The sequence below is a fragment of the Neodiprion lecontei genome, chromosome 6 (assembly GCF_021901455.1).
Source record: "Neodiprion lecontei isolate iyNeoLeco1 chromosome 6, iyNeoLeco1.1, whole genome shotgun sequence".
In the NCBI taxonomy this organism is placed as follows: domain Eukaryota; kingdom Metazoa; phylum Arthropoda; class Insecta; order Hymenoptera; family Diprionidae; genus Neodiprion; species Neodiprion lecontei.
The window spans coordinates 24330516-24356183 of NC_060265.1; the positions used below are offsets into that span (position 1 = coordinate 24330516).

At 40.7% G+C, this 25668-nt stretch overlaps 5 protein-coding genes and 1 long non-coding RNA gene across 16 annotated transcripts in view; 4 read left to right on the forward strand and 2 right to left on the reverse strand.

Annotated features, from left to right (window-relative positions):
- The window catches only part of LOC107221612 (hemicentin-2), a 302996-nt gene that overhangs the window by 115841 nt on the left and 161487 nt on the right, over window positions 1-25668 (reverse strand). The window lies entirely within an intron of this gene.
- Window positions 1009-16273, reverse strand: LOC124295114. 4 transcript variants are annotated; one of them, XR_006905016.1, is made up of 7 exons: window positions 16182-16273; window positions 12400-12461; window positions 11554-11677; window positions 9544-9750; window positions 9182-9417; window positions 1321-1635; window positions 1009-1237 (listed from the first exon to the last, which is right to left on the reverse strand). It is a non-coding gene; the product is annotated as an uncharacterized LOC124295114 (long non-coding RNA). The 4 variants fall into 4 exon arrangements; XR_006905015.1 differs by having other exon boundaries at window positions 11539-11677; XR_006905013.1 differs by having other exon boundaries at window positions 1010-1237; window positions 9544-9723.
- LOC107221775 lies at window positions 12411-14678 on the forward strand. 2 transcript variants are annotated; one of them, XM_046743605.1, is made up of 5 exons: window positions 12411-12662; window positions 12751-13026; window positions 13092-13252; window positions 13400-13565; window positions 14012-14678. In XM_046743605.1, the coding sequence occupies exons 1-5, from the start codon at window positions 12411-12413 to the stop codon at window positions 14411-14413; spliced, it is 1257 nt and encodes a 418-aa protein (XP_046599561.1). In that variant the 3' UTR covers window positions 14414-14678. The 2 variants fall into 2 exon arrangements, with proteins under 2 accessions (XP_046599561.1, XP_015516389.1); XM_015660903.2 differs by having other exon boundaries at window positions 13119-13252.
- LOC107221733 lies at window positions 16430-18814 on the forward strand. Of its 2 annotated transcripts, none has more exons than XM_046743606.1 (6): window positions 16430-16566; window positions 16855-17108; window positions 17191-17466; window positions 17693-17826; window positions 17925-18090; window positions 18206-18407. In XM_046743606.1, exons 2-6 carry the CDS (start codon window positions 16857-16859, stop codon window positions 18212-18214), a joined length of 837 nt encoding a protein of 278 aa, XP_046599562.1. In that variant the 5' UTR covers window positions 16430-16566; window positions 16855-16856; the 3' UTR covers window positions 18215-18407. The 2 variants fall into 2 exon arrangements, with proteins under 2 accessions (XP_046599562.1, XP_015516329.2); XM_015660843.2 differs by having other exon boundaries at window positions 16437-16566; window positions 18222-18814.
- Window positions 18959-21747, forward strand: LOC124295113. 2 transcript variants are annotated; one of them, XM_046743645.1, is made up of 4 exons: window positions 18959-20583; window positions 20661-20905; window positions 21005-21170; window positions 21554-21747. In XM_046743645.1, the coding sequence occupies exons 2-4, from the start codon at window positions 20826-20828 to the stop codon at window positions 21650-21652; spliced, it is 345 nt and encodes a 114-aa protein (XP_046599601.1). In that variant the 5' UTR covers window positions 18959-20583; window positions 20661-20825; the 3' UTR covers window positions 21653-21747. The 2 variants fall into 2 exon arrangements, with proteins under 2 accessions (XP_046599601.1, XP_046599600.1); XM_046743644.1 differs by having other exon boundaries at window positions 20766-20905.
- Window positions 22283-24416, forward strand: LOC124295110. The gene is made up of 5 exons (XM_046743613.1): window positions 22283-22748; window positions 22827-23102; window positions 23216-23349; window positions 23457-23622; window positions 23960-24416. The coding sequence occupies exons 1-5, from the start codon at window positions 22497-22499 to the stop codon at window positions 24359-24361; spliced, it is 1230 nt and encodes a 409-aa protein (XP_046599569.1). The 5' UTR covers window positions 22283-22496; the 3' UTR covers window positions 24362-24416.

The window sequence follows — 25668 nt, forward strand, 5'->3', positions numbered from 1 at the left end:
AACGAAAACCCGAATTTTCGACATTTTTCAGCAGGTGCTTTTTTCCTCGTACCTTCTCTCCCGTTGATCCCACGCTCCTTTTGCTGCGTTTTCTGAGTTCCTTGGGGTCCAATTGGTCGAAAAAGAGTCATACGAATCGATTCTGAGACGAAAAATTTTTTGGTCAAAAAAAAAGGAAGGTTAACCCCTTTGTATTTTTGGCGAAAATTTTCGCGATTTCCAAAAGTGCTGGAATAAATTAATTGTGCCACTATTCCGACGTAATTTTGCGAGAGAAATCGATTGGGCGCAGTCCCAATACGCTGCGATCAACGCATCGAAAGTTACAGCCGAAAAACGAAAACCTGAATTTTCGACATTTTTCAGCAGGTGCTTTTTTTCTCGTATCTTCTTTCCCGTTGATCCCACGCTCCTTTTGCTGCGTTTTCTGAGTTCCTTGGGGTCCAATTGGTCGGGAAAGAGTCATACAAATCAATTCTGAGACGATAAATTTTTTGGTCAAAAAAAAAGGAAGGTTAACCCCTTTGTATTTTTGGCGAAAATTTTCGCGATTTCCAAAAGTGCTGGAATAAATTAATTGTGCCACTATTCCGACGTGATTTTGCGAGAGAAATCGATTGGGCGCAGTCCCAATACGCTGCGATTAACGCAGCTCAAGTTACAGCCAGAAAACGAGAGCCTGAGTTTTCGACATTTTTCAGCAGGTGCTCTTTCCTTCGTGCTAACTTTAGGAAATTTTTGCGATAGAAATTCTGGTGAAAATCCTGATGATCGTTGAATATAAAATCCTTCCCAAAATATTGACGTCATTCAATCAGTGTAAATAACTTCGTAACATCAATGTGATTTCAGAACTGTATAATTCCGTATTTTACTGAATTCCATCAACGTAGGTGTACAAGTTTGGTTCACGTGGAATAATAAAAGATGAAAGCATTTGATGTTATGTTCATTCGAAATATTTTATTCAAATACATGTCGACTGTGTCACTGGTATAACATACAAACATGTCAGCATTCTTGTTACCAATAAATGGTTTTATATTCAGTGTAATGTTCATTCCACACTCTCATGACCACACTTTTAAATGCCTTGAATAGTTACACCCAGTGTAATATCTGTAGATCGTATGCGTCAACCGTTTGAAATGCACCGCAGACTTTGACGTGAACTTTCTCTATTTGCCATGGATCCTGAATCGTCCTGGGGCTCTACCGGCCGGATGACCCTTGTTATCTACGGAAGAGGTACAGCTTTAAGAAGATAGTGCGGAGAAACAATTGAGGAGTGGATATCAGTGATTCTATTTCTTCTCTTACCTTTTTCCCCTTTCATCGTCTGCAAGCACTTGTTTGAAGTTGGCTTTTGTTCAAGTAAAACAAAAAATTATACGAACGCGCGCGCACACACACACACGCACACAAACACACACACGTATACGATTTCCAGTTCACCTCGAGATTCACTCGTGCACCACGTTATTGTGTTCCCGGTTCACTTTCGAGCTCTGGGATCCGTTGAGCAGGAGTCAATTTCACCCTGGTCTTCCAGTCGTTTAATTAAAAGCCAGTGTTCCCTGGACCGTCGTTTCTTTGGACTTGTTGAAATCGGCACCACGAACCGCTCCGGGTAACCTAGAGTCAGAGAGAGAGTTGAGGTCGAACGATCAACGGAATCCGTTTCCTTCGTGAAGGAATTATTTCCACGCTGCAAGCTTGTTTAAAAACTTTCGCGATCTCGAGGAATCCCTACTTTGTAACAATTCCCAACCCCGATGACATATACATATGTAAGTCCATAAATATATGTGTATATATTTCATGTTTTGTTTTCTTGAGGGGAATAAGTTATTACGCGTGGGGCACATTGTTCCGAATTTCTGACGTTATTCGCTCGAAAGTTTCTTTTTTTTTTCCTCATTTTTCTTTTACAGAGATCAAAGACCGGATCAATACTTCTGCGTCGATTCTCCGCGCTCTTCCGCACCATCTAGTTGAGATGTATGCCTGCTGCACGGATAATGTCTATATATCCGTTCCTGAAGGAGTTGCAAGTCAGAAGCGGTCTCAGGACCGCAACTGCAGAAACGGTTTTGCCATCGGGATTGCACGGAGCGCGATGCGTTGCAGTCAGGGATTTATTCCTGTCCGCCAGGTTTTCCCCTGGCGTTTAAGGTCGTTCACGTTATACGTTTGAACGTCCACCGCCATAGCTAACGACTCAGTAGACTAATTAACCTAAATAGCGCAAGGCCCCGGGGTTCCAACAATTTACGAAAGCATTACACAGGTTTTTGTCTCTCTTGAGGGATGGGGGCTGAGGGAAAAACGCGGAAACCGTGAAAAATGAAGATGCGCCCGTCAGAACGTCGAGATAATGAGAGAGTAAATTGTTTAGCCGAGCTCATCAAAATCGCAGACTGCTTATAAACGTCAACACAAGCTGAATTCGAATTATACTAACTGTGTCAGGCTTTAATCGTTCACCTACCTTTCTCCCGTTTTTTTTTTTTTTTTCAAACGACGAGAGAAATGGTTCACTAGTATGAACTACACTCCTGTTACGAGAACGAACAATTTACATATTATATTTAAATAGAAAGCTTTAACCGTAGAATTTCAAGGGGCTTTAATACTGCGAATGATTGAAACAAAATAATCATGCGAACTATTAAACGATTGTTTTATTTGTTGTATAGTTTACCTCACGCTTGCACGTAAAACTTTACAGCGCATTGCGGCACATTATCCAATACATTCGCACAGAATATTCAGATTAATTTCATACGCAATGTGAAATTCTACCAGCGCAGTGTAATATGGTTATAATTTTGAAGCTATCGAAACTAGGGTCGATATTACGGACAGATAAATTCTTCTGCTCTTGAATCACGTAGAGATATGAAATGAATTATAATGGCGTAAATTCTCCGGTCGATGTTCAACCGGCCAGTACCTAATTCTCTGTGATTCATATTACCCTGCTATTATTTCATCATCCTGAAACGGTATCTGCAATTATTTTATAGTTACATCGATGTTACCGTGTACCGCTAAAGTACCATGTGCATAATGGCTAAATTAGAGCAAGGCGACCTACGCTTATATCGATTTTAGCGAAACGACAGGGAATCTTTCACAGGCTTCGACGATCCATGTTCATACCTATAACATGGAATTTCTGTAATACACCTGTGCGATCTTATCTGAGTACAGAGAATGCGAAAATATATTGTCGATACGAGGTGACTGCGACATCCTTGGCATTTTCATTTGATGAAAAATTTTCCGTAGACGAGATTCTGCAAGATTGAAGAAGTTCACAGTCTAATCGTGAGCGAAGATTTTATCCAGTCCTAACGAGAATTTCAGGAGGCCGTCATCAGGGTAGTCAGCGAGGCGCTTTTCGAGAGAGGAGAAAAAAAGGGTCAAGTTAAATTAGAAAGATTTTCAGAGGTGCCGTTATTACAAGATGCGGATAAGGGAAATCTGCGATGCATCAAATTTAATAGCCGGGGTGCGAGTTTGACGTCAGGGCGGTATGAGCTGGCTGATTTGAAATTCTCTATGCGCATAAAATTGAACGGCTTGTCATCAAATCACCCCGCAGTAGAGACGTAAGCGACGACAATTTCAAAAGAGACTGAAAAATTATTCGGTCTAGGTACGGGGATTCCGTCTCATTTGCTGAGCTCTTTATCCAGCCGCGCACATTGCCCGGAAAAAATAAAGAAGAGATACCGGGTATTCGATAGCTGGAGGGAGCAGAGACGCCCCCGATCGGGGCCTAGAAAAATACGAATCCGATGAAACTAGATAAAAATTGAAGGGGTGATAAAACTGAGGCTTAGAGTTCGATTTGTACCATGCTCAACGTTTCGTTGTCGGATTTTTCTATCTCTCGTTATTTCTGTTACCACGTGAAAGAAAAAGAAGAATAAGAATAAGAATACGAAGAGGAAGAGGGGGAAAGAAAAAAGGGAATAGTCAGGGGAGAAAACTACCCGAGGATATTTGCGGGCCCTGGTCGTCTGTAATCTCAGCACGCTTATACTTTCCTCTCGATTGACGTTTTACGATAGAATAGAAAGTCCAGTTCGCGCTCGTCAAACAATAGATGAAAAGTAAACGTGAAACGAGTCGTAACATGTATAACAATCCCCTGATGCATGTAAGAAAACGTAGTTTTTCTTCTCAAGTTTCGAACGTTCGATCACGACTTCGCCATTCTCTCTAGATTTATACAACAAGTCCATCAAGGGGAAAGGGGACGGTACTTTTCTGCATGCCTCGTTAATTTCGAACGCGAAGGTTTCACCCGCAGTCACGAATTATAGACGCGTCTGTGACATTTTGCGACTGAAAGCGGTTTCAAGCCGGGGTTAATTCATCCGTAGCTGGGAAACAGATGCAACTTTTGGTCTCGTCGGAGCCTCGGCGAGTCCCCCACGTGTCATGAAGCCACAAAGCCACGATAACGGGGCTCGGGACTTGCCTGAACGAGTAGAAAAGTCATCCCCTATTCATGAGTCGAGTCTGGTGTCCTTAATCCCACGAAACAGACAAATTATACAACGTACCAGGGATAAAGGACGCGTCGATCCAGGTTCGACGCGGTTCGACACCGGTTGATATTCAAAACTAGCTAAACGTACGTTTTATTGCGGTCTAGAGATAAACTCCGCCCATAATGCCGTTGCATAATGCCCAAATGATTTATTCCTGCTTCATTTCATTTTATCGGGCTGTAAAAATCACTCACAGATTTTGTAGAGTTCATAAATTTCACTGCAGCATTCGCACGGAAGTTGGGTTCCGATAAACTTATATAACATGTATGATGTAGCCCGGTGGCAAGAGAAAAAAACTCGAAAAAACCCAATTCCTATCCGAAGCAAGCCTCAACCATGCGTGGTTTAATGGTAATTCTTCTCGTTCGCAACTCGCTTGTACGACGTGAAACGATGACTCGACATTCGAAGAATGGTTTTCATTTCCACCTTCGCGTAATGGACGACTCTATTCCATCGATTGCCGCGAGATTGCGTCGGAAGTAGGCGCGCATCTCTAGGTACAAATAGTCCACGAGGAGAGGAAGCTAAGGATAAGGGGGCTTCTCCCATTTTCGCAGGACGGAATTGTCTGGCGCAAGAAGGGAATGGAAAATCAGTTTTATAGGATGATCGGGCAGAAGTGGTTGTCAGTAGACGGAGGCGAGGTTCGGGGTCGCTGGGGCGTCGAGGCATAACGACTGCATTCAGTTTGAGTGCTTGCAGGTTCCAATTGTTCGGGATTTGCAAGAGCTTATCGTTAGTCGTGCTTGTATTGATATATGAGTGGTAGCAAAATGTACAGAGTGCCTCCGCGCCAGCAATAATAACATGCATCACATGTACACTCGACCAGGCGTTTTTCGTAGCCTATGGTCACTGGGACGACTCTGATCGCTTTGGGACCTTGCACTTTGCATTTCTCACCAAAATCAATCCCAAAGCTCCAACGACAATACGTTACGCGGTTAAATTTGCTCCCACAGTGAACTAGCAGGTAGGAACTACGAGAGATACGGAACGACAGGATTGTCCAGCAATTGCGGTGGTATTGGCAGAAGGCGGAGTTTCTTGCGTAAGCACAACAAAACACCGATTGCCAAAGTTTTGGGTGTTCTCGGTATATTAACCGGTTCTCCGAGGGAGTGAAGTAAGGACTGAGAGCCATGATGGTTCGAAATACGTCTCAGCCACGCGCCCATATCCCATAATGTGATGTACGTGTTATCACGTAATAATGGTAGCCCATAAGCCTGGCCTGGCTGAGCCATGAAAATAAGTTTACCGCCTATTAGGCCCATTATGCGACGCGGGAACTAGCACCTGCCAGCTTTCGCGAAAAGGCTTCACCCTCTCCTCCTCTCCCAGTCTCTTTTCTCCCCCTGCCCCCTCGCCCAGAGTGCTCGACGCCGTCGGTGAACGCATTCACCCGCGGTGTCGGACGAGCGCTCGCTCGGATGCGAAGTGAAAGCTCGCGTGCTTTTTTCGATTCGTTTTTTGTTATATTTTTTCCTCTCCACGTTACGGGCCCCGTGACACGTACGTAACAACACGGTTTACCGTTTAATTTTGCGGGATAAAACTCGTCATTTTGTCAAACGTGACCTGAATCGCTCCCGTTCATTTTTAAACCTCGACACCGCGCGTATCGCCGTAAGCTCGAAACCAGGGCGACGGATGGTGTTTTTCCGTTGTAACTTGACCGCGAGATCAGTAGGTTAAAAAATCATTCCCTACCGCCTCGACTATAATATCTCTGTGTAAACGGTGCGATAACGTATCCAATACACCTGACTACTCTCGGCAGTAGCGAAACACTCCTCGAGTGGCAGGTTGACAAACAACGGTAATAATTATCACGAACCGGACCGCGCGCTAGCCTCTAGCTACGCAACGACCACTGTAATATTCACCGTTGTTCTGGAAACTAACGTAAAAAGCAAATATGTACACCAAAATCCCTGCCCTTACGGTTCAAATACTCTCTCTATCTTCCGTCATGCGTTGAAATTTAGTAATCAACCAAACAACGCTGAAATCTACATATATACCTGTATATGTGTTTCTGTACACAGAATCGTATAAACGCGTCTCGTTTAAAACTGATCGAAAGCAAGACGTTTTTCGATTGCAACAAAAAATAGAAAAGAAATTGGGCGAATTTGTTTCTCTAACGTCACAGTATCGGTGGGACACGATAGATTCTGATATCTCTGAACGGTTCCGAAAGACTCGCTATAAATTGGTCGAATAAAATAAACACGCGAGGTTCGCGCCTCCGTGAGTATTCTTTTATTTGGCCGTACCGACGGAATCTCCGATTCCACGCGGATCAGAAAGCTGATTCGGTGTCGACGGATGCGATAAACAAACATCAGAAGTCAGACGTATATCGACGGGGGTTTGACGTTGCAAAACCGTTTCAACGTTCTTCTCGGGTTAACCCTGCAGTTCTTCGACTCAATTTCCACCTGCGATGTCTTTTTTCTCACTGTCTCTGCGGACGACTATCGCTTTCACTTTTATTTAGGGTATAAGGTATTGTTCTCGAACCAAATGAAAATCCTAAAAGCTATAGCGGGAGAACTACTACCGGGCGTGAAATACCGCCCTTTCCCAGAGACGAACGATCCTTGCCGTGCTGCTGCAGCGTTGCCATCGATTCTTCCAAACTACGTGAACGGGATAGTTTTAATTAATTTGTTTCACTGCCGTGTTCCTCGTTAGCTCAAAATTGGCGTCACCGTTCTATACCCATACCCGCCCAGAGAGGCGGTCCCTCTTTGCGAAACTTCAAACTATCCCCTACCATTCGATTGTCATTCCTTACTAATTGCGTCACGTGCCTCGAGGCAATGGAAGGGGAAGTTGGGGAGGAGGTTTCCCTGTGTGTTAATTAATGGAAAAATATTATTTCTGCTGCATCGAGTGTTTATTTCATTCATTCGTTTATTTATTTATTTATTCATTTATATTTCGATCATATTTTTATTCTGATATCATACGTACACAGTTAGGTATATCGACGAAGCAGATACCAGTTGACGCAACGTTTGCGTTCACTCTACAGCAGTAATCATTGATTTGAGCGAATATTTGATCTCTACCTATATTATACGGGTAACTGGGTAACGGTCAGAACCTGATTTATGGCAAATCAAAGGCTCTCGAATTCACCGAGTCTTACCCCGTCCCCACAATTCGACGATCATTCGTCTAAATATTGATCAGATCGATATCGAGATGGTACACAGAATATATAACGTACAGTTAACAGAGTTGATGTAGCGCGCATTCGTCATAAAAGGCAGTGCGATGAAAGCGGATCGCGAAAATTGAAATGACGTTCAAAGGAAAAGAAGTAGGTCTCGCGAAAAGAGAGGGGAAAAATCATTTGCGCCGTAGAATGGTAAGGAATTTTCGAGGGTGTCTTAACCGAGAGCAGAAAATTGAAGGTCTGAATTGAGAATACGACAATTAGAAGAGTACGGGCCCTTTTTTCAATTCAGCCAAGCGGTCACGTAACTCTGACATGTCCTTCCTCTCGAGGATATAGGAATAGGGAAGAAGAATCGAACGGTTGGCACGCGAGATCCCAATTCCGTCGGCCCAGCCTCGCCGAGTTTCGTTTTTAGCGTCCGGCGCATCTGCCGGACGAATCTCTTCTCCCACTTCTCCACCTCGCTCATTCCACCGTCAACCCCGTAAATCCGGCGAGGAGGAATTAATTTCTTTTTATTCCTCGAGAGACGGGCAGTCGTAATTATTAAAGTGGTTTCCGTCGGTTTCTCGCAACACTGCAGGGTTGCATCGACCGAAAAACTGGCAGTTCAAGGGGGGGTTGGGGATGGGGATGGGGAGGTGGAATCGGGAAACAACAAACGTAATGCTGCACCCGAGCCTGCGACAGAAGATTGGCCATTAACCATATTGGCCCACTTACAACGGTGTTTAGAACACATTCCGATGTGTGAAATTTTGTCAACGTTTGTCATTTTATTGTTCGTGTACGATTCTTCGCTATCAATAATCACAGGGCACGCAGCACTGGACAGAACTGCAGGTTACACGCACGTGTGCATCGATGCGCCGATATCGTAAAGCACAATGTGGCCATTTATATGGTAAGCTGTGATCTGATGGAAAGTTAATGGGACGCGTTGCATCGTTTCGCCCCTGGGGAAAAAATCCTCCGCTCCTGCAGACCGTAGATTTGTTACACGGCTGGCAAAGATGTGGTCGCGTACGGTTTTTTACGTTCACGTAAGTATATCTCTCCCGTACGCGCGACCGTTCGTCAGAGTCCATTGATTTTTCCCTTGGGGACCCCGTAATGGATGCCATAAAAGAAACAATTCTGGGGCGTTTATGTGGCGTTAAAATTCGATTATAATCTACGGTCGGAGGCTGCCATGCGCTATCCTGTGATTCACAGTATGCCGCTCTTTTTTCGGGGTGATAATTTTATTTCCTATCGGGTTCTACTCGCTGAGAACGTCTCGCCGTTTTTTTTCTTCGTTTCAACCATCACTTGAACAAACATATGTTGGTGTTGGTGTTACCGGGAAGTTCAGAATCGTTACCTTCGAGTTAGTACGATTTATTCCAATCGAGTGTGCTTTTACACATACCGACATTGTCATTTTCTTCCATGTTCTACAATCATCCAGTTGAGAGTAATATTGTTCAAGATTTGATCCATTTGCATCTACCGCAAGATTCATTGCCCTCGTGATTACGACAATCAATCATCATCATCATTATCATCATCGTCGTCGTAGTCGTTGTCGTTCAAATACAACTGCGTCGAAGAGAGTACTGAGTGATTCGTACTAATTCTGACCGAAGTGCAAAGGCTGGGCGTTGCCTGTAGGACAAAAATTTCCCTGTTTTCTACGGTATTTGAAAACCTTTCGACAAAAATCTGTGGCACGCAGAAGGTCGAGGAATTTCTCATTCAAATTTCCACTCTCCGAGGGTCGAGAGCACTTACCGTTGAAATGCTGGCCTTTGATTGTTCTTGTTAATCGTGCGTGAGGTTCGACACGATTTCGGCTACAGCGCTTTTAACTACGTATTAATAACATCGGATTGCGAACAGCATGAATTGTACCGTGATGACTCGACGTCGCCTTCAACTTCGCCTGATGTCTCAATCGACGGGGAAGTTGACCTGCAACAATTCCCAACAACCACTGACCTGTGAAAGTCACAAATTTTATGAAAATCTTTCCGTTTACAATATTTTCTCAGATCATAAATCTCAGACATTATTCTCTTTATATACAGTATTAGAAGTGACATGTTTAAATTCAACGGATACAGTCCAGACATTCCGGCACCTAGAGGATCAGAATTTTTGCGATGTGCCGACGAATGTAAATATTTGTTTAAAAAAACGGGAAATTTTGTTTCTTCTGTAACTTAAATAAGTTGTAAAGAAATCCGAATTGCCAACCACACCGTAAACCTGAGAAACGATCTCTTATCACTGATATAAATTAATCAAATAGTGGCATAAGCGAGCCGTCTAATTACCGGTAGCACGCGCTCCGAATACTTTTTTTTATCAGATCGCATTAATTTTGTTCTATGGTTGTAAATACATGTGCATATATGTCGAGGCTTCGTGGCATACGGTCTGCTCTCAAGTTCAAAAAATAATTCAAATATACTGTTGATGATACCAAATTGCCACAAACTTCTATCTGCGATTGTTTGTTGTCACACGGTTGAAGACACATTGAATACCAACCTGTACCTAATCATCACTTAAGATCTCTACTAACTATGAGAATATGATTTTTTACAAATCTCAAGTGTTTAAATTGCATGTTCACGAATTTTCGCACGGTACTTGACGGCTGAGATTTTACACCAGACGCAAACAAACGACGTAACGTAATTTTGATTTTTGTCTTTCCATTGGCACCTTATTTCTTCTTTAGAAAACATCGCCAGAGTTGACAACGTATGAATTATGAATAAAATAATTAATTAATGACGATCAGATGAGCTAATTGCGTATTCGATGATATGTAATTTCTCATCTTGTTATCGGAAACATGTATGATTATTACATGGACACATATCGAGTATTTATATTAGTCGTTTTGTAAATACTCCAGCAGATAGCCAATAGTAGATTCGCGCTGCAGACTGCAGATTGCAAATTTCCAGTATCGCCAAATTTATCAGCATATTAGCTCATTTGAGAATATAAACGAGCAAAATTACAATGCATGCTCCAAAAGATTTTAAAAAAACATAAATTCTGGCAAGCTGACCGGCGTTTCGCTGGAAAAAACGGAAGCGCGGAAAGATTAGAAATACAGTACTTTAAAAGGGCGACACATTACACCGGGCCACACGATTTTGTGTTTTGAGTAACGCATAGTTTGATCTCATTGCGTTGACCTCAAAAACGAAGAAAACCATTATTGTTCTCAGAAACTTTGTTTTAGTGACTATATAGCAATACTTTCAAATTCAGTGAAAGATAACTGTGTAAATAAATTAGATCAACCGCCTTCGATCGTTTCAATAAAGATTCGTTTCTAACAAATTCACTCAAAACTGCTGTCTTAAGTTGGTAATTAAAAGTAGACGTTTTTTACCTTACATGAATTACACGCTTAATTACTTTTCCATATTAACATACTATCTAAGTTCTGATCACAATAACAAAGTCCAAGTAAACTATACGTATTTTCCACGTTTTTGTAGACGTAAACAACACGAAAATACCATTCGTAACCCAGACACAATAAGAAATTTGTAAATTTTTAATCTTATTAATAAATTAGAAACTTTTATCATCGCCCTTGTATACTAATGAGTCTTTTCTCTTTTTACGCGATAAAATTGACACAAGTGTACGATGCCTTTCATTGCATCTGACACTCTGGGGTCAAAAGTGAAAGCTGCATCTGCCGTCTAGAATTACCATTACTCTACTGATCTGCTTTTTGCTACTTTTACTCATTACCCTTCAGAGACGTACTCTCATTGTCTGCATCTCTCAGATAAGTGCCATCACTGCCCCTTCTACAGCTGCGAACGCCTCGACATTCACCTGACACGTCACAGGGTGTTGCTGGATTTGCATCAAGTGTAGACCGTGTGATCTGGTTGTGAATATTGTTCAACAGAAGGTTACGGCGAGTTTGTGATTAGCTTGACACAAGATTAGGAGTAACCTCGTATGACGGTAATCGCGTTGCACCACCCTGGCGGACAATATGAATTCCTTTGAACTGCCCCAGCAGTAGAGAAGCATGAGACGGAGAGAATGAGACAAGAATTGATGCTTTCGTATTTTGTAAATGTAACGACATCAGTTTTGGTGAGAAATTATTAAGTAGGGGAGTTTACCGCGACAAATCAGGTGATATTTAATTCAAGTAAATTCGTCAGTTACAGTCTCAAAATGCTTATTTTTAATTGTCGATATTTCACCCGGAACAAGCCAGTGATTGTTAGAAATTTTTCAGATCATTCACGCCTGATGTGTTCAACGTCATTCTAGACAGTGAAGGTGACTTATCGAGCAAGATTACCGTTCAGCAAGCGAATGATTTTAATTGTGTAAGGCAAAAACAAAAACTGCCACAGGTTAGTGCAAGACTAAACTCACGTTTATACGCAGACCGTGTGAAAATAAAGGTTACTCCGTAAGTGATCATCGATATTCTCAGTTGTGCGGTTTGAATACTAGACTTTTTCGTCCCTTCGAGTTACGCTTATCTACCAATTTTTTACGCATTTGATCGATAAAGGTTCAACATTTGACGACGAAATTGTGGGATTAATAATTCAAACAGCTAATTGTCAAGAATTTGAGTTAAACCTGAAACAGTTATGGCGCAGAACAATCCAAGGTGGTTCGACGTGTGCTTCATGCAAAAGATCCTGCAACAAATTGAAAAAGATGAGTCAATCAAGATATGTGGTATAACCGAACAGCCGATTACATCCGTAGGGGAGAATTACGCTGGGGAATTACATCGTGTTTCCGTAGAGTTTACACGAGTTGGAGGTAAGCACAGGGTTCAAGAGAAGAGATTTTTCATCGCCAAGGTCGTGCCTGCCATTCCATGGTATGAGAAATTGGTAATTATCCCACTCCGTGAGTGTGCTTGTTGATGCGAAAATTTTGTTCTTTTTCCGTCGTAACCGATTTATTTACCCTCTTGACCAGATATCCGTGGGGGGACATTTCAACACGGAATCTCTTATGATGACGGATACTTTGCCGAAGATGAACCATGCTCTGGTGAAATTGGGAATAGCACCCCTGTCCGCGCAATGCTTGTATGCCCAGCTTGCGAAACCGACCCACCTACTGATAGAGGATCTGTCACCGAGAGGCTTTCGTACGGCCGATCGTCTAAATGGTCTTGATCTGGAACACTGCATACTCGCCATGCGAGGCCTTGCTGTGTTTCACGCTACTTCGGTAGCTGTCGAGGAAAAGGTACTCTTCGTAATTTGTGTAATAAGTATTTGTTTCGATGGTGAGAGATAAAAATATTGAAACAGTTATTTCTCACATTTTTCGAACGCAAGTACCCAAGGACTGTGACTTCGTACAAGAAAGGACTGTTCTACAAGGACCATCCTCTTTGGTTGACTAGCTTTTTTAACCTTGGTACAAAATGCCTCGCAACAGAAATAGCGAAATGGCCGGAAATTAATCCGCGGTAATTACTTACTTCACAAATTCTTATCAGCAGAACCGCTCATTCTTTGCCAAAACTCAAACCTTCTTCCAATCGGAAAATCCTCTCAATTTCTGTAACCCAATTCATTTTATACTTTTTTAATTGACGATGATTTATGTCGACTAGAATTTCAGAAAAAATGCACAAGCTATCTGAAGTAGCGTTCAAAAAAGGATGCAAGGCTGCTCGATGCCAGAAGGATGATTTTAACGTTCTTAATCACGGAGATTGCTGGACAAATAATATGATGTTTCGCTACGACGACCAAGGCAAACCAAACCTGCACATCTTCGTGAGTAACGTGAAATTTGCAGCTAAGGTTTCCCCTCATGATTATTATGTTGTTTTGACTTCTTGTTTATTAGTGATATATTCTTGGAAAGAAAAATACAAAAGTACACGTATAACGTAGATAACTAATAGAACAAGGAATGTTACAAACTGTTTATCACCGAGCGTCTGCAAAGAGGTCAAAGGTATTTGATAAAAATGTGACGTGATAATGCGATCTTTACATTCATCGAATAACAATGTTTGAGTCTAAAATGGAAAAGGTTTACTTTGTGGACGGGGCAGCTTCTTATCTTCGCTAAGCGGAAGAATAATATATGTGCAAAAGCGAATATTAAGCAGTTTAATGGAGAAAGCTAGAGCTCGATATCTCCGAAAAATGAATATACATCACCTTATATACCTTATCAATGAAAACAGAAGGGATTAATAACATAAAAATCGTAGGTGGACTTTCAACTCTGCGTTTACGGCTCGCCGGCTGTGGATATTCTCCACTTCCTGGCCACAAGCCCGTCCAACGACGTCCGTAAAGATCATCGGAAGTTACTTCTGCACGAGTATCACGACACACTGACCATAACCATGGCCAAGTTCAAGTGCGAAGTGAAACCACCAAGCTTCAATAGACTGCGGGAGGTACTTAAAGAACGAGCGTTTCTTGAAGCACTTATCTCCTTCACAATATTACCGATTACTATTAGCGATCAAACTACAGTGAAGCCTTTGAACGAATTGATAGAACCAAACGGCGAGTATGAGAATCCCAGCTATCAAGGAAATAGGTTTAGGAAGTTAATGACGACGTATCTCCCATTGTACGATAAAATGGGATTGTTGCAGCCCTAGTTTGTTAAATTGTAATTAAATTGAGGCGCAAAAGCGTTTGAAAAGAAAAGCAAAGATTTTCAAACATTTTATGTAATAATTGAATTTGATTTGACAGGCTCTGAATTTAGAGAGCATGTAAAAGGACTGATTAGAGGACGCTTCAATACAATACAAATTTTGTGGCAAATTTTCATACGTCAAAAGTGTAAAACCGTACCGTGTTGGCTTTAAAAGCTATTTCAATCCAAATTGTATGTAAATAAAATTATTTGTAACTTTTTCATTTTTTGTCAATTATCAATAATGAAAATATCTCTGTAATATCAATTGCTTTAAATTTTACCCATTTTCTCTAACTCGCACATTGACGTAGTGCTAAAGATCAGATTTTTGAGAGACAGTATTTCCATATGTTGATTTATACACTAATATTTTTGTCTCTTGTATTTCTATTTCTTACAAACGCGTGTGCTCGTGTTGATGTTTTTTCGTGGCATACCTTTATACCGAATCAATCAGGCGCCAACCGTCGTTAATTAACACGTACTGTGTGATACAAATAACGTAGAGTATTCACAATGAATTCAAGGGCACTAACCGCTAACACAGTATTGTGCATTTCCCCGACAAATTTATTACATCACCCAGTGTGAACAATCAGCATTGTGGGTTGGTTGAACATACTCAAGGGCCAAACTTATTCTTGGAGTGGTTACCATCACGACGCGAATATAAGTGATGCCAAAACCACTAGATACCAAACCATTTGTGCTAAAATTAGAAAATGTTGCCCTTCGGGAGGACAGAATGGTGTCAGGCAACATCAAATCTCGGTATCAAGTTTGGTCTCTCACTCTGTTACGTGGTACACGGTAATTTGTACAGAAAATTGTGGATACTGAATCTGACTGGTAAAGCCGTCTCTCCATTCAGATCTTCCATGTTTTTTAATTAGCTCTTATAATAACCAGAAGTTTGTCGGTATATTTGTCGTTCTCTGAACTTTTTCTTGGTGAACTGCTAGTCTTGCATCTCGTGAGCTGATAAATTATTATCGGCAGCGTGGTTCAACTAGAAGTCTCACGAACACAAACACGAACCGCAATGTGCAACTGCTTCAAGGACTTGCCCGATCATTATATCACATGATTATATGTTGATCTGCGCGACGTAGCACTTCAAGGTTATACGCAACGATTACTTAAGAACAAGCTGTAGCAGAGAACTCGACGTTCTATTGCGACTTATTGTTAGACTTGCGGTGGGCAAGCAATTTCTGAATAACCATTGGCGTACCCATTACAAGTACTATGGAATTTCACTATGAAAGCCAGTGAGAGAAGTTATTGAATCTTTACAATCATCACTGGCTATTTTAGCTGAACAATTCGTAACAGTGACAGTGATTGCAATAGTTTTACCATACATGGATTCGACACTCAGCTGCAACGCAATATGTATATCAACTGCGAATTTATCGTATTGAAGTTAAGTAACGTTATCGTAACGGTTCATGTTAAGAAAACACCGTTATTTCGCGATTTTGGAATTGTCTGAAATTAAGTAAACCATAATAAAAGAAAGCATACTCATATTTTGAAATTTTAGTTTTTTCAGAATCATTGTAAAATTAAGAAAACAGTGATTTTCCTCCTTAATGTTTCGTTACGATAACGTTACTAACTTCAACCGCGTGCGAATTCCAACTATGTGCCCAGTCTGTACCAATTGGAAGGCATCGATTACAGTAATTTCGCTCAATTATGGAAAATCTTATAGAACTTACCTGTAAGAGAATTTTGGTGAACAATTATTGAATCGTTCAGCGTAAAATTGTCGAAGGTCATGATTTTCTTAACCACACCGTGATCGTTCAAACCAAGCTAACCTATAGAATTATCTGAAAATAGCATTAGAGGAGCGGATCGAGCTACTGTCGAAATAGTGGGAGACACCGTCACAGTGACGTAAATACTGGATGGTAGGGAATTCTCTAAAGAGCACAGCGCTGAGTTTTACTCAATCACGAGTGCAGAGATTTATCTCGTGTCGTGACAACGATCGGTCTGTGTGTGCACGGGAGAATTTTGCTTACCGGTATATATAGCTGCAAACATAGCTCGCGAGGCTAGTATAGTATAAAACCGTCGCTGAGCAGTTCGAGCTAATAGGTGAGAAATATAGCGCTGTTTCATAACCGCGTGTCTTACGTTAATGACGCTGTGGTTATTGCATTTTTACAGTTGAAAACTAGTTTAGTAAAGCAAAGTCTGTTTTTATTTTTATTTTGAAACAGCACTTGTTCAGCGAGGTATTTGTACGATATTAAAAAGTTGACAGTTGTCTTAAAGAATCAGTTATCGTCGTTATGATTTCACTGCTAATGATTACTCACGAACACGATTTATCTTATCGTTGATATCGATGACGGTAGAGAACTGAGTTTTTATCATCTATAGATATGGAGTTGGAAAGTCCTGCGTGGCTGGACGCATGTTACGTCCAAAAGGTTTTACGAAAGGCTGAAAATGACGAATCTATTGAAGTTTCCGATATATCCGTGCGACCGGCAACGGCTAAAGGTGATAATTATATGAGCGACATGTACCGAATCGCTGTAGAATTTTCACGAGGTCAAGGTGATCAACGAAACGAGGAGGAGAGGTCTCTTATATTAAAACTCCTACCGCAGGACGAGTTTCGAGAGCGGATGGTAACTGTCAAACAACAATTATTTTTCGTCACTCTTCCGCGGTGTCTATGCCTGTATTCACTGCTATTTATTGCACCGAAAGCTTAACGAAACTGGATTCTTTGCCGTGGAATTGTCAATGATGTCGGATACACTTCCGCGAATAAGCGAAATTCTTGCGAAATTTTCGAAGACGAAGCTCAGCGCAAGATGCTTATACGTTCAGTACGAGAAACCGACTCACGTATTCCTCGATGATTTGGCACCTGCAGGCTTCCGAATGGCTGTTCGCCAAGAAGGTCTTGATATGGACCACTGTCTGCTTGCCCTTAGGAATCTTGGCTTGTTTCACGCTGGTTCAGTCGCATTTGGAGAACAGGTAAGAGTGCAGTTGATTATATATTATTATAATTTCATTTCCGTTGAAAGTTTGAAGAATCCTTGGTACCTACATCTGCTATACATATAAAGCTTGGAGGAAAGAGAGAATTTTTCGTCTCACATGTGCGTGATCGCTCATTGTGTTGATATTCGATTGACTTGCCGCCTAAATTATGACTGTATACTTGTTTACGTTTCGTAATTTTATACTTACCTAATTGAAGGATCCTACGGCACTGGCAAGGTACAAAAGGGGAATGCTTCATAAGGATAATCCAGCTGAGACGAGCACAGCTTTCAACACGTGTATGAAATCTCTTGCAGAGGAGTCAGCCAAGTGGCCAGAGCTAAATCCAAGGTAGTATTTAGTTCAAAGGAATTCCACCGAGCATTTTCTTGTAACGACACATTTTTTTTCACATTTTTTCACCACCCCGCATTGTTTCTGTCGCAAAGAATTCCCGAGAAACTTCTCAAGTTGTCCGAATACACGTATGAAAAAGGATGCGAAGCAGCTCTTGTAAGAGAAGATGATTTCACCGTCCTCAATCACGGAGATTTCTGGGTAAACAATATGATGTTCCGCTACGACGAACGGCAAAAGCCCATGGATCACATATTTGTGAGTTAATTCAGATTAGCTATTATTGTAGTTCACGATGAGAATTATAATAAGCCAATGAGAGGTATTGAGATCACCATTAGAATTGAATCACGGTCATCCGTTGTACGTTAAGTGCATTTAAATCGTAGGTGGATTTTCAAATATCCCACCGTGGCTCACCGGCAGAAGACCTTCTCTATTTTCTCGGCACAAGTCCGTCGGACGATATTCGACATCAGAATCGCGAGCAACTGCTGAGGGAGTATCACACCTCATTAGCCAGCACCATGACCAAACTGAAGTGCAAAACGGAAGTGCCGAGCTTTGATGCTCTACAAGAATTATTAAGAAAGCGAGCTTTTTTTGAAGTAATCGCTTCTTCGGTTGTCCTGCCAATTGTCGTACTCGAGAAAGGCAACAACGTGGATATATCAAAAATAAGTGGGGCCGACGGAAAATACGATAATCCAGCTTATCGTGGAAAAGCCTACAGACGAATTATGAGTAGAATTTTGCCTTTATACGATAGTATGGGACTACTAGATATCTGAGAAGTGTATTACTGAACGTTATAAGAAACATTGAAAAATCACAGACTTTTTGGAAGGAAAAGATGTACACTTCGTGAAATTCAAATAAGGAAATGTATTAGCTCTATTTATTTTAAGATTTCCTGTTATTCCAATAGATCAGTAGGATCCATGTATGCACATTATAAGTGTCGGCACGATTTTTTAACTTACATTTCTTAACCGACCGAAATTGTTGTCATGATGCGTTGAAGTTTTTGTTGTTCGTTTACTCTTTTAAAGCGATAAACTATTACCCAATAGGTGTATCGCGTGATATAGTGATATAAAACTTTCTTCGTTGTAGATATTTTTTTACAGTTGAACCAAAATTTGAGATTTTTGGAAGAACAAAAATCTACCTGCTATTAGATATTTCTGAGGACCAAATTTTTATATCAGTAAAATGCTAATCAATTGCTCCTAATCGAATTAATTCAAACGACATATTGTAGTTCAGTGTGAGTGACAAATTCATATATACGCTAGTAATTTTAAGGCATTTCAGTGTTTAGTTTTTTTGGAACAAAAAAAAAAAAAAAATTTTACGCATGTTTTTCAACAATGATTGCGTGATTATGTCACTCTAAATTTTATAAAAGCTCGACAAGCTTTTTTGGAATGATATTCTGTATCAATCTAAGCTAATTGAATATTTTCAATAGCGCTGAAAGTGATCGATATTTCGTAAACAATATAGCGTCAACATCTCATTAGAATTATTGATGTTGCCACGTACGAAAGTTACGTTGTCAGGGTTTTCAATTATAAATCCACATTTCGGCTCGCTTGAATACTATACCATTTATTACGTAACTCGTTATGTAAAAAAGACTAAGAAAAATCGTCAGTAATCGTTAGAGAATGTAATTACCGTCTTGAGATAAGTTTTGACGACTATTGCGTACGCTGGGAATTTTTGTACGATATGAAAACAATAACTTAGGGCACAAAACATCCTCTACACGTGGCACTGGTTGGATTCAAGAGTGACTGCATGAATAAAATAGTCCAATGACACGTTGCCTAGAGTGCTAGTTGTGGGGGTAATGTGCCAGCTTACTGCTGGTCTATAACCATAGTTGAAAAGCGTGAGCTGCGTAGTATTTATAAAAGGTCTTGGCAGAGTGCGCGTTCGAGGTTGATAGAATACAATCACTTTGGAATTTTCAATTATCATACGCTTCTAAATTACACGCAAGTGGTAATTTTGAACTGGAAAAAATCGCTACGGAATATACTCGTTGAATTGCAATTGATCGCATTGCAACAATTTTATTTTCTGCACCCTCTACCGTGACTTTAAACGATAAGAAGTATACCTGCATCAAACGTCATCGTCGACATATCAACGATTGTAATCGTAATAATCGTCATTATAAACGTCAATAACAATCGGTAATCATACCGCGGTGTACTTTGGCATAAAAACCATGGTATTGCAAAACGTTGATTGGCTTGACGAAGGTTACGTACAAAAGGTATTGCAAAAGGCTGAAAGTGACGAATCCATCGAGGTATCTGGAATAAATATCAAAGCGGCAACGGCGCCAGGTGACAATTGTGCAAGCGATATGTATCGTATCGCGGTGGAATATTCCCGAATAGAAAATGGTCTCAGAATTCAGGAGAAAACATCACTCATAGTGAAAGTCATATCTCAGATTACAATTTTTACACTTTTTTCCTATCGGTCAAGTTGTTTATTCTGTTGAATAGATTGCGGAGACACGAATATTTGATACCGAGCAGACAGTGATGTCTGTAACGTTACAAAAGATGAATAAACTACTCTCACCGTTTTCTTCAACGTTATTGGGTGCTCGATGTCTGCATTTTTAGCATGAGAATCCGAGCAGTGTAATCATTGAGGATTTGGCACCCAAGGGTTTCAGAATGGTCAATCGTCAAGCAGGTTTAGACCTGAATCACTGTTTATTCGGTATGAGAAATATCGCTCAATTGAAGAAAACGTATTCAAATAGTACTACCATCGTTTCGAAAAATTTCCATTTCCAGAAATTCCAATTAAGTGTACCAAGTAAACCGTACTGATCGTTTCAATCGGTTCCAATATACGTTTACCTTGTCTGATTAAATATTTTTGCGTGCGTCAAACTTCAGGATCCGAAGGCACTGGCAAAGTACGAAGTAGGGCTTTTTCACAAGGGTCGACACCCTGTGATGAGGACGTTCTATGGAATAGGTATGAAGAATCTCGCACGTGCGATAGCTGACTGTCCGGAACTGACAATGAGTCCAAGGTAGGAGGTACACGGTGGAATTGAACTCCGCATCACTCGGATACATATGTAAATTTTGAATTTTAATTTTTGTCGGTGCTTTGTTTTTCCCTAAAACAGAATTGTAGAGAAAATTAATAAGCTATCCAAAGTCGTCTATGACAAGGCATGCGAGGCTAACTCCATTGGCGAGGATGATTTTCACGTTCTTAACCACGGAGATTTCTGGGTAAACAATATGATGTTCAAGTACAATGAACGGCAAGAGCCTGTCGACCAAATATTCGTAAGTGGCTTTAACGCATTAGAGGTACTATAATTATTTTTACTCAAATAATGGTACGGTATCAGATAAGAGTGCGAGCGGTAGGTTTTGCGATTGGACTTAAGTAATTGAGGGATCACATGTAAATTTATCGTATCCAACTTTGGGCAAATTTCTATGCATACCTCTGTGTGTACTTAAGGACATACGCGTGTCAGGTTAAACTGTAAAGTACTATTCACATATGTTTAAACTGTCGAAGCGGCTTGCAACGACAGTGCGCGGCCATGTTATTTTATTGTGTTCTCATAAGAATCAAGACAGCGTCACTCCGTACTATGAAACAAGTAATGTTAGATTACAAGAATTAAAATATAGTTCTGAATCCCAGGTTGATTTTCCAGGAGGAATATAATAACCCAAGCTACCGTGGAAAGTCGTACCTCAAGATCATGACCAGACTTTTGCCGTTGTACGACAGTATGGGCTTACTGGACGCGTAAAAACTTTAGACAATTGTTAATTTCTTTGTAATGTATAAATACTATGAACATAAAAAATGTAGAAAACAATACAGACTGAATGGCTGAGGCAATGACACGCGCTTGAATTTACCGATCTCTTAACATGCTGATTCTGCAGTGCAGGTAAAGCAACTCGAGCGTAATGCCTTGAACACAGGCGTTCTGCAATGGTACATGTAACGTGGTTAAGTAGCTGCAAAGCCGGTATGTTGATATATGATTGAATTTACACAGATTCATTTTCATAGAGTAAACTGAGATGAAAGGTAATAAATTTCGTTTGACTTTGACGGTAATCACCCAACCGCTCTTGAGATTACCAATAAGACAAGAAGATGATTGCAGTGCTCGACACATCTACCCTATGAGTATTCGGTGTTCATATACTAGCAGGCAAGCTTACGGAAATTGAAACGTACGACGGTGTAATACGAGTGTATCCGTGGTGCATAAATTCACGCATTTTTTATCGCTATTTATAAATGCGAGACATTTGCTATAGATACGATATAAATAACGTACAACTCCGTATACTCAACACGGTATTCTTACTTTCGCGACGAGTGGAAGTTAGCTTTTTGCTGAATTAAGTTCGCTTCTCTTCTTGTTTCTTCCTATCTCATTACCATTGTTTTTCCAACCAAGAAATTCACACAGTGATCAGAAGTGAATTGTATGCGAAATTTTAGAGCCTACGCACAGTAAAGTTTTACTCGTCAAGCAAGATCAATTCTGCACATATTTTCGGAATCTGCTGCACATTATTCTAGTGTGCAGTTTTATTTACCGTGTATTCTACAATTGGATATTTGTGGGCTTAACCATGGCGACAGAAATCCCGATCTGGCTCAACGCATCTTATGTGCAGAAGGTTCTACGAAAGACTGAAAATGACGAATCGATCGAGGTTTCTGATATCACCGTAAAACCCGCGACCGCGAAAGGAGACAATTATTTGAGTGCTATGTATCGTGTGACATTTAAATTTTTGCGGATCCAAGGTGGACGAAAAGTTGGAGGGGAAAAATCAATTATAGTGAAAACTACATTCGAAGGCACCTCTTTAGCGGAATTGGTAAAAGTCTACTAATAATTATTCACTCAATTTTATATGAGCGTGCTTTTTCTTACGGCCATTTACCGTACCAATTAGATAGAGGAATTGGAAGTTTTCTATACCGAGCTATCGATGATGTCGGTCACATTGCCGAAAATGAACGAAGTCTTATCAAAAGCATCGTTGCCGCAATTGGGTGCAGAATGTCTGTACTATCAGTACGAGAAGCCAACTCATATGATAGTTGAAGATCTGGCACCTAAAGGATTCACGATGGCTGATCGCGAAAAAGGTCTCGATCTAGACCACTGCTTAGTAGCGATTCGAAATCTGGCCAGATTTCACGCAGCTTCAGTTGCACTCGTAGAAAAGGTGAACGCGTGTCTGTCCTAATCAGTCGCATCGTGCAAGTTCACAATCTCTGTTAATTTATATTATATCATATTGTAATTAATCATTTCACTCACATATTGTATTCACTCAAGGATCCCGACGCGCTTGCGACATACAACAAGGGGATATTTCGCGAGAACCAGACTCCTTTACTGATTACTTACCTTAAAGCATGTGTAAAATCCCTTGCTAATGTAACACCTTATTGGCACGAATTGAGTCCAAGGTAATAATTCGAATGAATTCCATCAAATGATACCTACGGCTTAATCGCCGGAAAATTAATTGGTTTTTGCCAATGCTAAATGGTAAATAATTTTTTTCTCATTTCAGGATTTCGGAGAAAATTATGAAACTATCAGACGTCGTATTCGCCAAGGGATGCGAAGCTGCCCACTTTCGAGAAGACGAATTTACTGTTCTCAACCACGGAGATTTTTGGATAAACAATATGATGTTCGTCTACGACGAACGGCGTGTACCTGTTAATTGTATATTCGTAAGTGGACTTCGTGTGTGCTTTACAATAACGGTTTTAATTTGAGTTCGACATGCCATTTACGCCGCTGCTTATTATAGGCATTTATTAGTTATCAGATATTTTTTAATAATATCCCCTGCATTTACGACCGTCATTATAACTTAGCGAGTGAGAGTATACAAAGAACACGGTCGGTTAATTTTCCACATAAGCGAGTTCTCATCAACTTTAAAGACAAACATTTACATTCACATTTTGTTTCGCTATATTATACAAGGTAAAGAGTATTTGGATTTTTTTATGAGCTGTAATCACATTATGAGGATAAGAATTTATTTTCATTTGTAAATTATAGGTGGATTTCCAAATATGTCACCGTGGCTCACCAGCAAACGATATTTTATATTTTATTGGTACAAGTCCGAGTGACGATGTCCGAGTTTTACACCGAGAATTGCTTCTACACGAGTATCACGCCTCGTTGGCCGTTGCCATGAGGAATATGAATTGCAGTACGAAAGTACCGAGCTTTGAAAATCTCCAAGAGGCGTTGAAGAAACGAGCTTTTTTGGAAGTGATTGCCAACATGATATCACTGCCGATTGTTTCAATTGAAAAAGGAACGGACCTCGACATTTCAAAGATCGCGGGTTCAGTGGATAAAAGCAGTCATTCGGGTTACCATAGAAAGTCGTACAAGGAAATCATGATCAGGGTTCTGCCACTGTACGATAGCTTAGGATTATTGGATGTGTAAAGACGTTTCAAATCCACTGTACATTTTACAATTAAAACAGAATATCGACATGTAATGTATCCCTTTTTGCATTTAAAGAAATTGAAACTCCTGAATCATGTCAACACAAATGAGACCACGTGACACGTGTGAAATAAAACATTGAGGTCATTGAATCGTCACCGATAAACCAGCTCGAAGGTCCGAATATCAACATAAATGTAGAAATGATAAGCACCCGACGATGCATAACTTACAATTAGTGACGATATGCGAAGTTGCCTGAGTTGCGAACAATCAGTAAAGCTGCAACACATGTTTGCATGAATATGTGACTCCGCATATAAAAATAGAAACGTGGCATAAAATATCTAATCAGTTATTATCAATTAGTTATAATAATATTTTTCAATAAATGCAGCAAGCACTTATCTATCATTGGCTTGGATACATTGCAGCAACGCCGTTATTTCCTCGACTTCTCCCGCCAAGGTCCAGCGTACCACACAGTTTACATTCAGAAAGTAGCTTGATCCCAATTAATCGAGAGACGCCCCTCGACAAGTCGGAAGCCAGGCCTCAGTTTGCAGGGCTGCATCGTAAGATAAGTTTGCATGCATGAGATAATAATGCTAGAACGCTCACTGCGTTGGTGGGGATACCGGAGAGAGATAGGTCGGAGATGGTGTCCGACCGAAGGTCAGATTTCGGCCAAAGCCAAAGGTTTAACATTAGTAAGAAATTCTATATTAATTGTGTAGGAATTATTTGGTATCATGCATGATGGTAGCAACAAAAATAAGTACTCGGTATGATTTATATATTTATCTCTTTATTCAAATGAAATAAGATAACAGTACCCAGCACGGCACGCAACTCGCGCGCGTTTCCACAAGTTCGTCCGTCTTCGGTGGCTGATATGAAACTTCGACTCCGGCCAAGCCTTCGGATGATTTTTGTCCAAAGCCGGAGATGCGACCGAAAGTGCTTTTTTTGGCCGAAGGTGGCCGAAGCCGAAGCCGAAGGTCGGGGTGAAGTGCTGTCTCTTTCTACTAGCTAGCTATTGCGCATGCACGGGACAAACCGAGAAAAAATGTAATGCCATTGATTTACAAAAGAAAACTGATGCGAAAGTCGCACTGATTTCCGGTATATTAGCTTTTCGAAAGACTGTACCGATCCGAGAGAGACAAGACTTCACCTCACTGTTATTTTTTTATCCGGACAGCCAGCCGTATATCGAGCCATACAGTGAGCGTTGAAGTTCCATTACAGTTCAGTGAAGAGCACGAACGACGTCCAGGCCAGTGCTGTCATTCAAGGCAAGT

Bases quoted from the DNA above. Each gene is read 5' to 3' on its own strand.
- LOC124295110 (XM_046743613.1), top strand. From the start codon at position 22,497: ATGGCGACAGAAATCCCGATCTGGCTCAACGCATCTTATGTGCAGAAG. The intron at 22,749-22,826 runs GTAAAAGTCTAC...CGTACCAATTAG, and splicing joins GCACCTCTTTAGCGGAATTG to ATAGAGGAATTGGAAGTTTT. The intron at 23,350-23,456 runs GTAATAATTCGA...TTCTCATTTCAG, and splicing joins TGGCACGAATTGAGTCCAAG to GATTTCGGAGAAAATTATGA.
- LOC107221775 (XM_046743605.1), top strand. From the start codon at position 12,411: ATGGCGCAGAACAATCCAAGGTGGTTCGACGTGTGCTTCATGCAAAAG. The intron at 13,027-13,091 runs GTACTCTTCGTA...ATATTGAAACAG, and splicing joins CGGTAGCTGTCGAGGAAAAG to TTATTTCTCACATTTTTCGA. The intron at 13,566-14,011 runs GTGAGTAACGTG...TAAAAATCGTAG, and splicing joins AACCAAACCTGCACATCTTC to GTGGACTTTCAACTCTGCGT.
- LOC107221733 (XM_015660843.2), top strand. From the start codon at position 16,857: ATGGAGTTGGAAAGTCCTGCGTGGCTGGACGCATGTTACGTCCAAAAG. The intron at 17,109-17,190 runs GTAACTGTCAAA...TTGCACCGAAAG, and splicing joins ACGAGTTTCGAGAGCGGATG to CTTAACGAAACTGGATTCTT. The intron at 17,467-17,692 runs GTAAGAGTGCAG...ACCTAATTGAAG, and splicing joins CAGTCGCATTTGGAGAACAG to GATCCTACGGCACTGGCAAG.
- LOC124295113 (XM_046743645.1), top strand. From the start codon at position 20,826: ATGAGGACGTTCTATGGAATAGGTATGAAGAATCTCGCACGTGCGATA. The intron at 20,906-21,004 runs GTAGGAGGTACA...TCCCTAAAACAG, and splicing joins GAACTGACAATGAGTCCAAG to AATTGTAGAGAAAATTAATA. The intron at 21,171-21,553 runs GTAAGTGGCTTT...TTGATTTTCCAG, and splicing joins AGCCTGTCGACCAAATATTC to GAGGAATATAATAACCCAAG.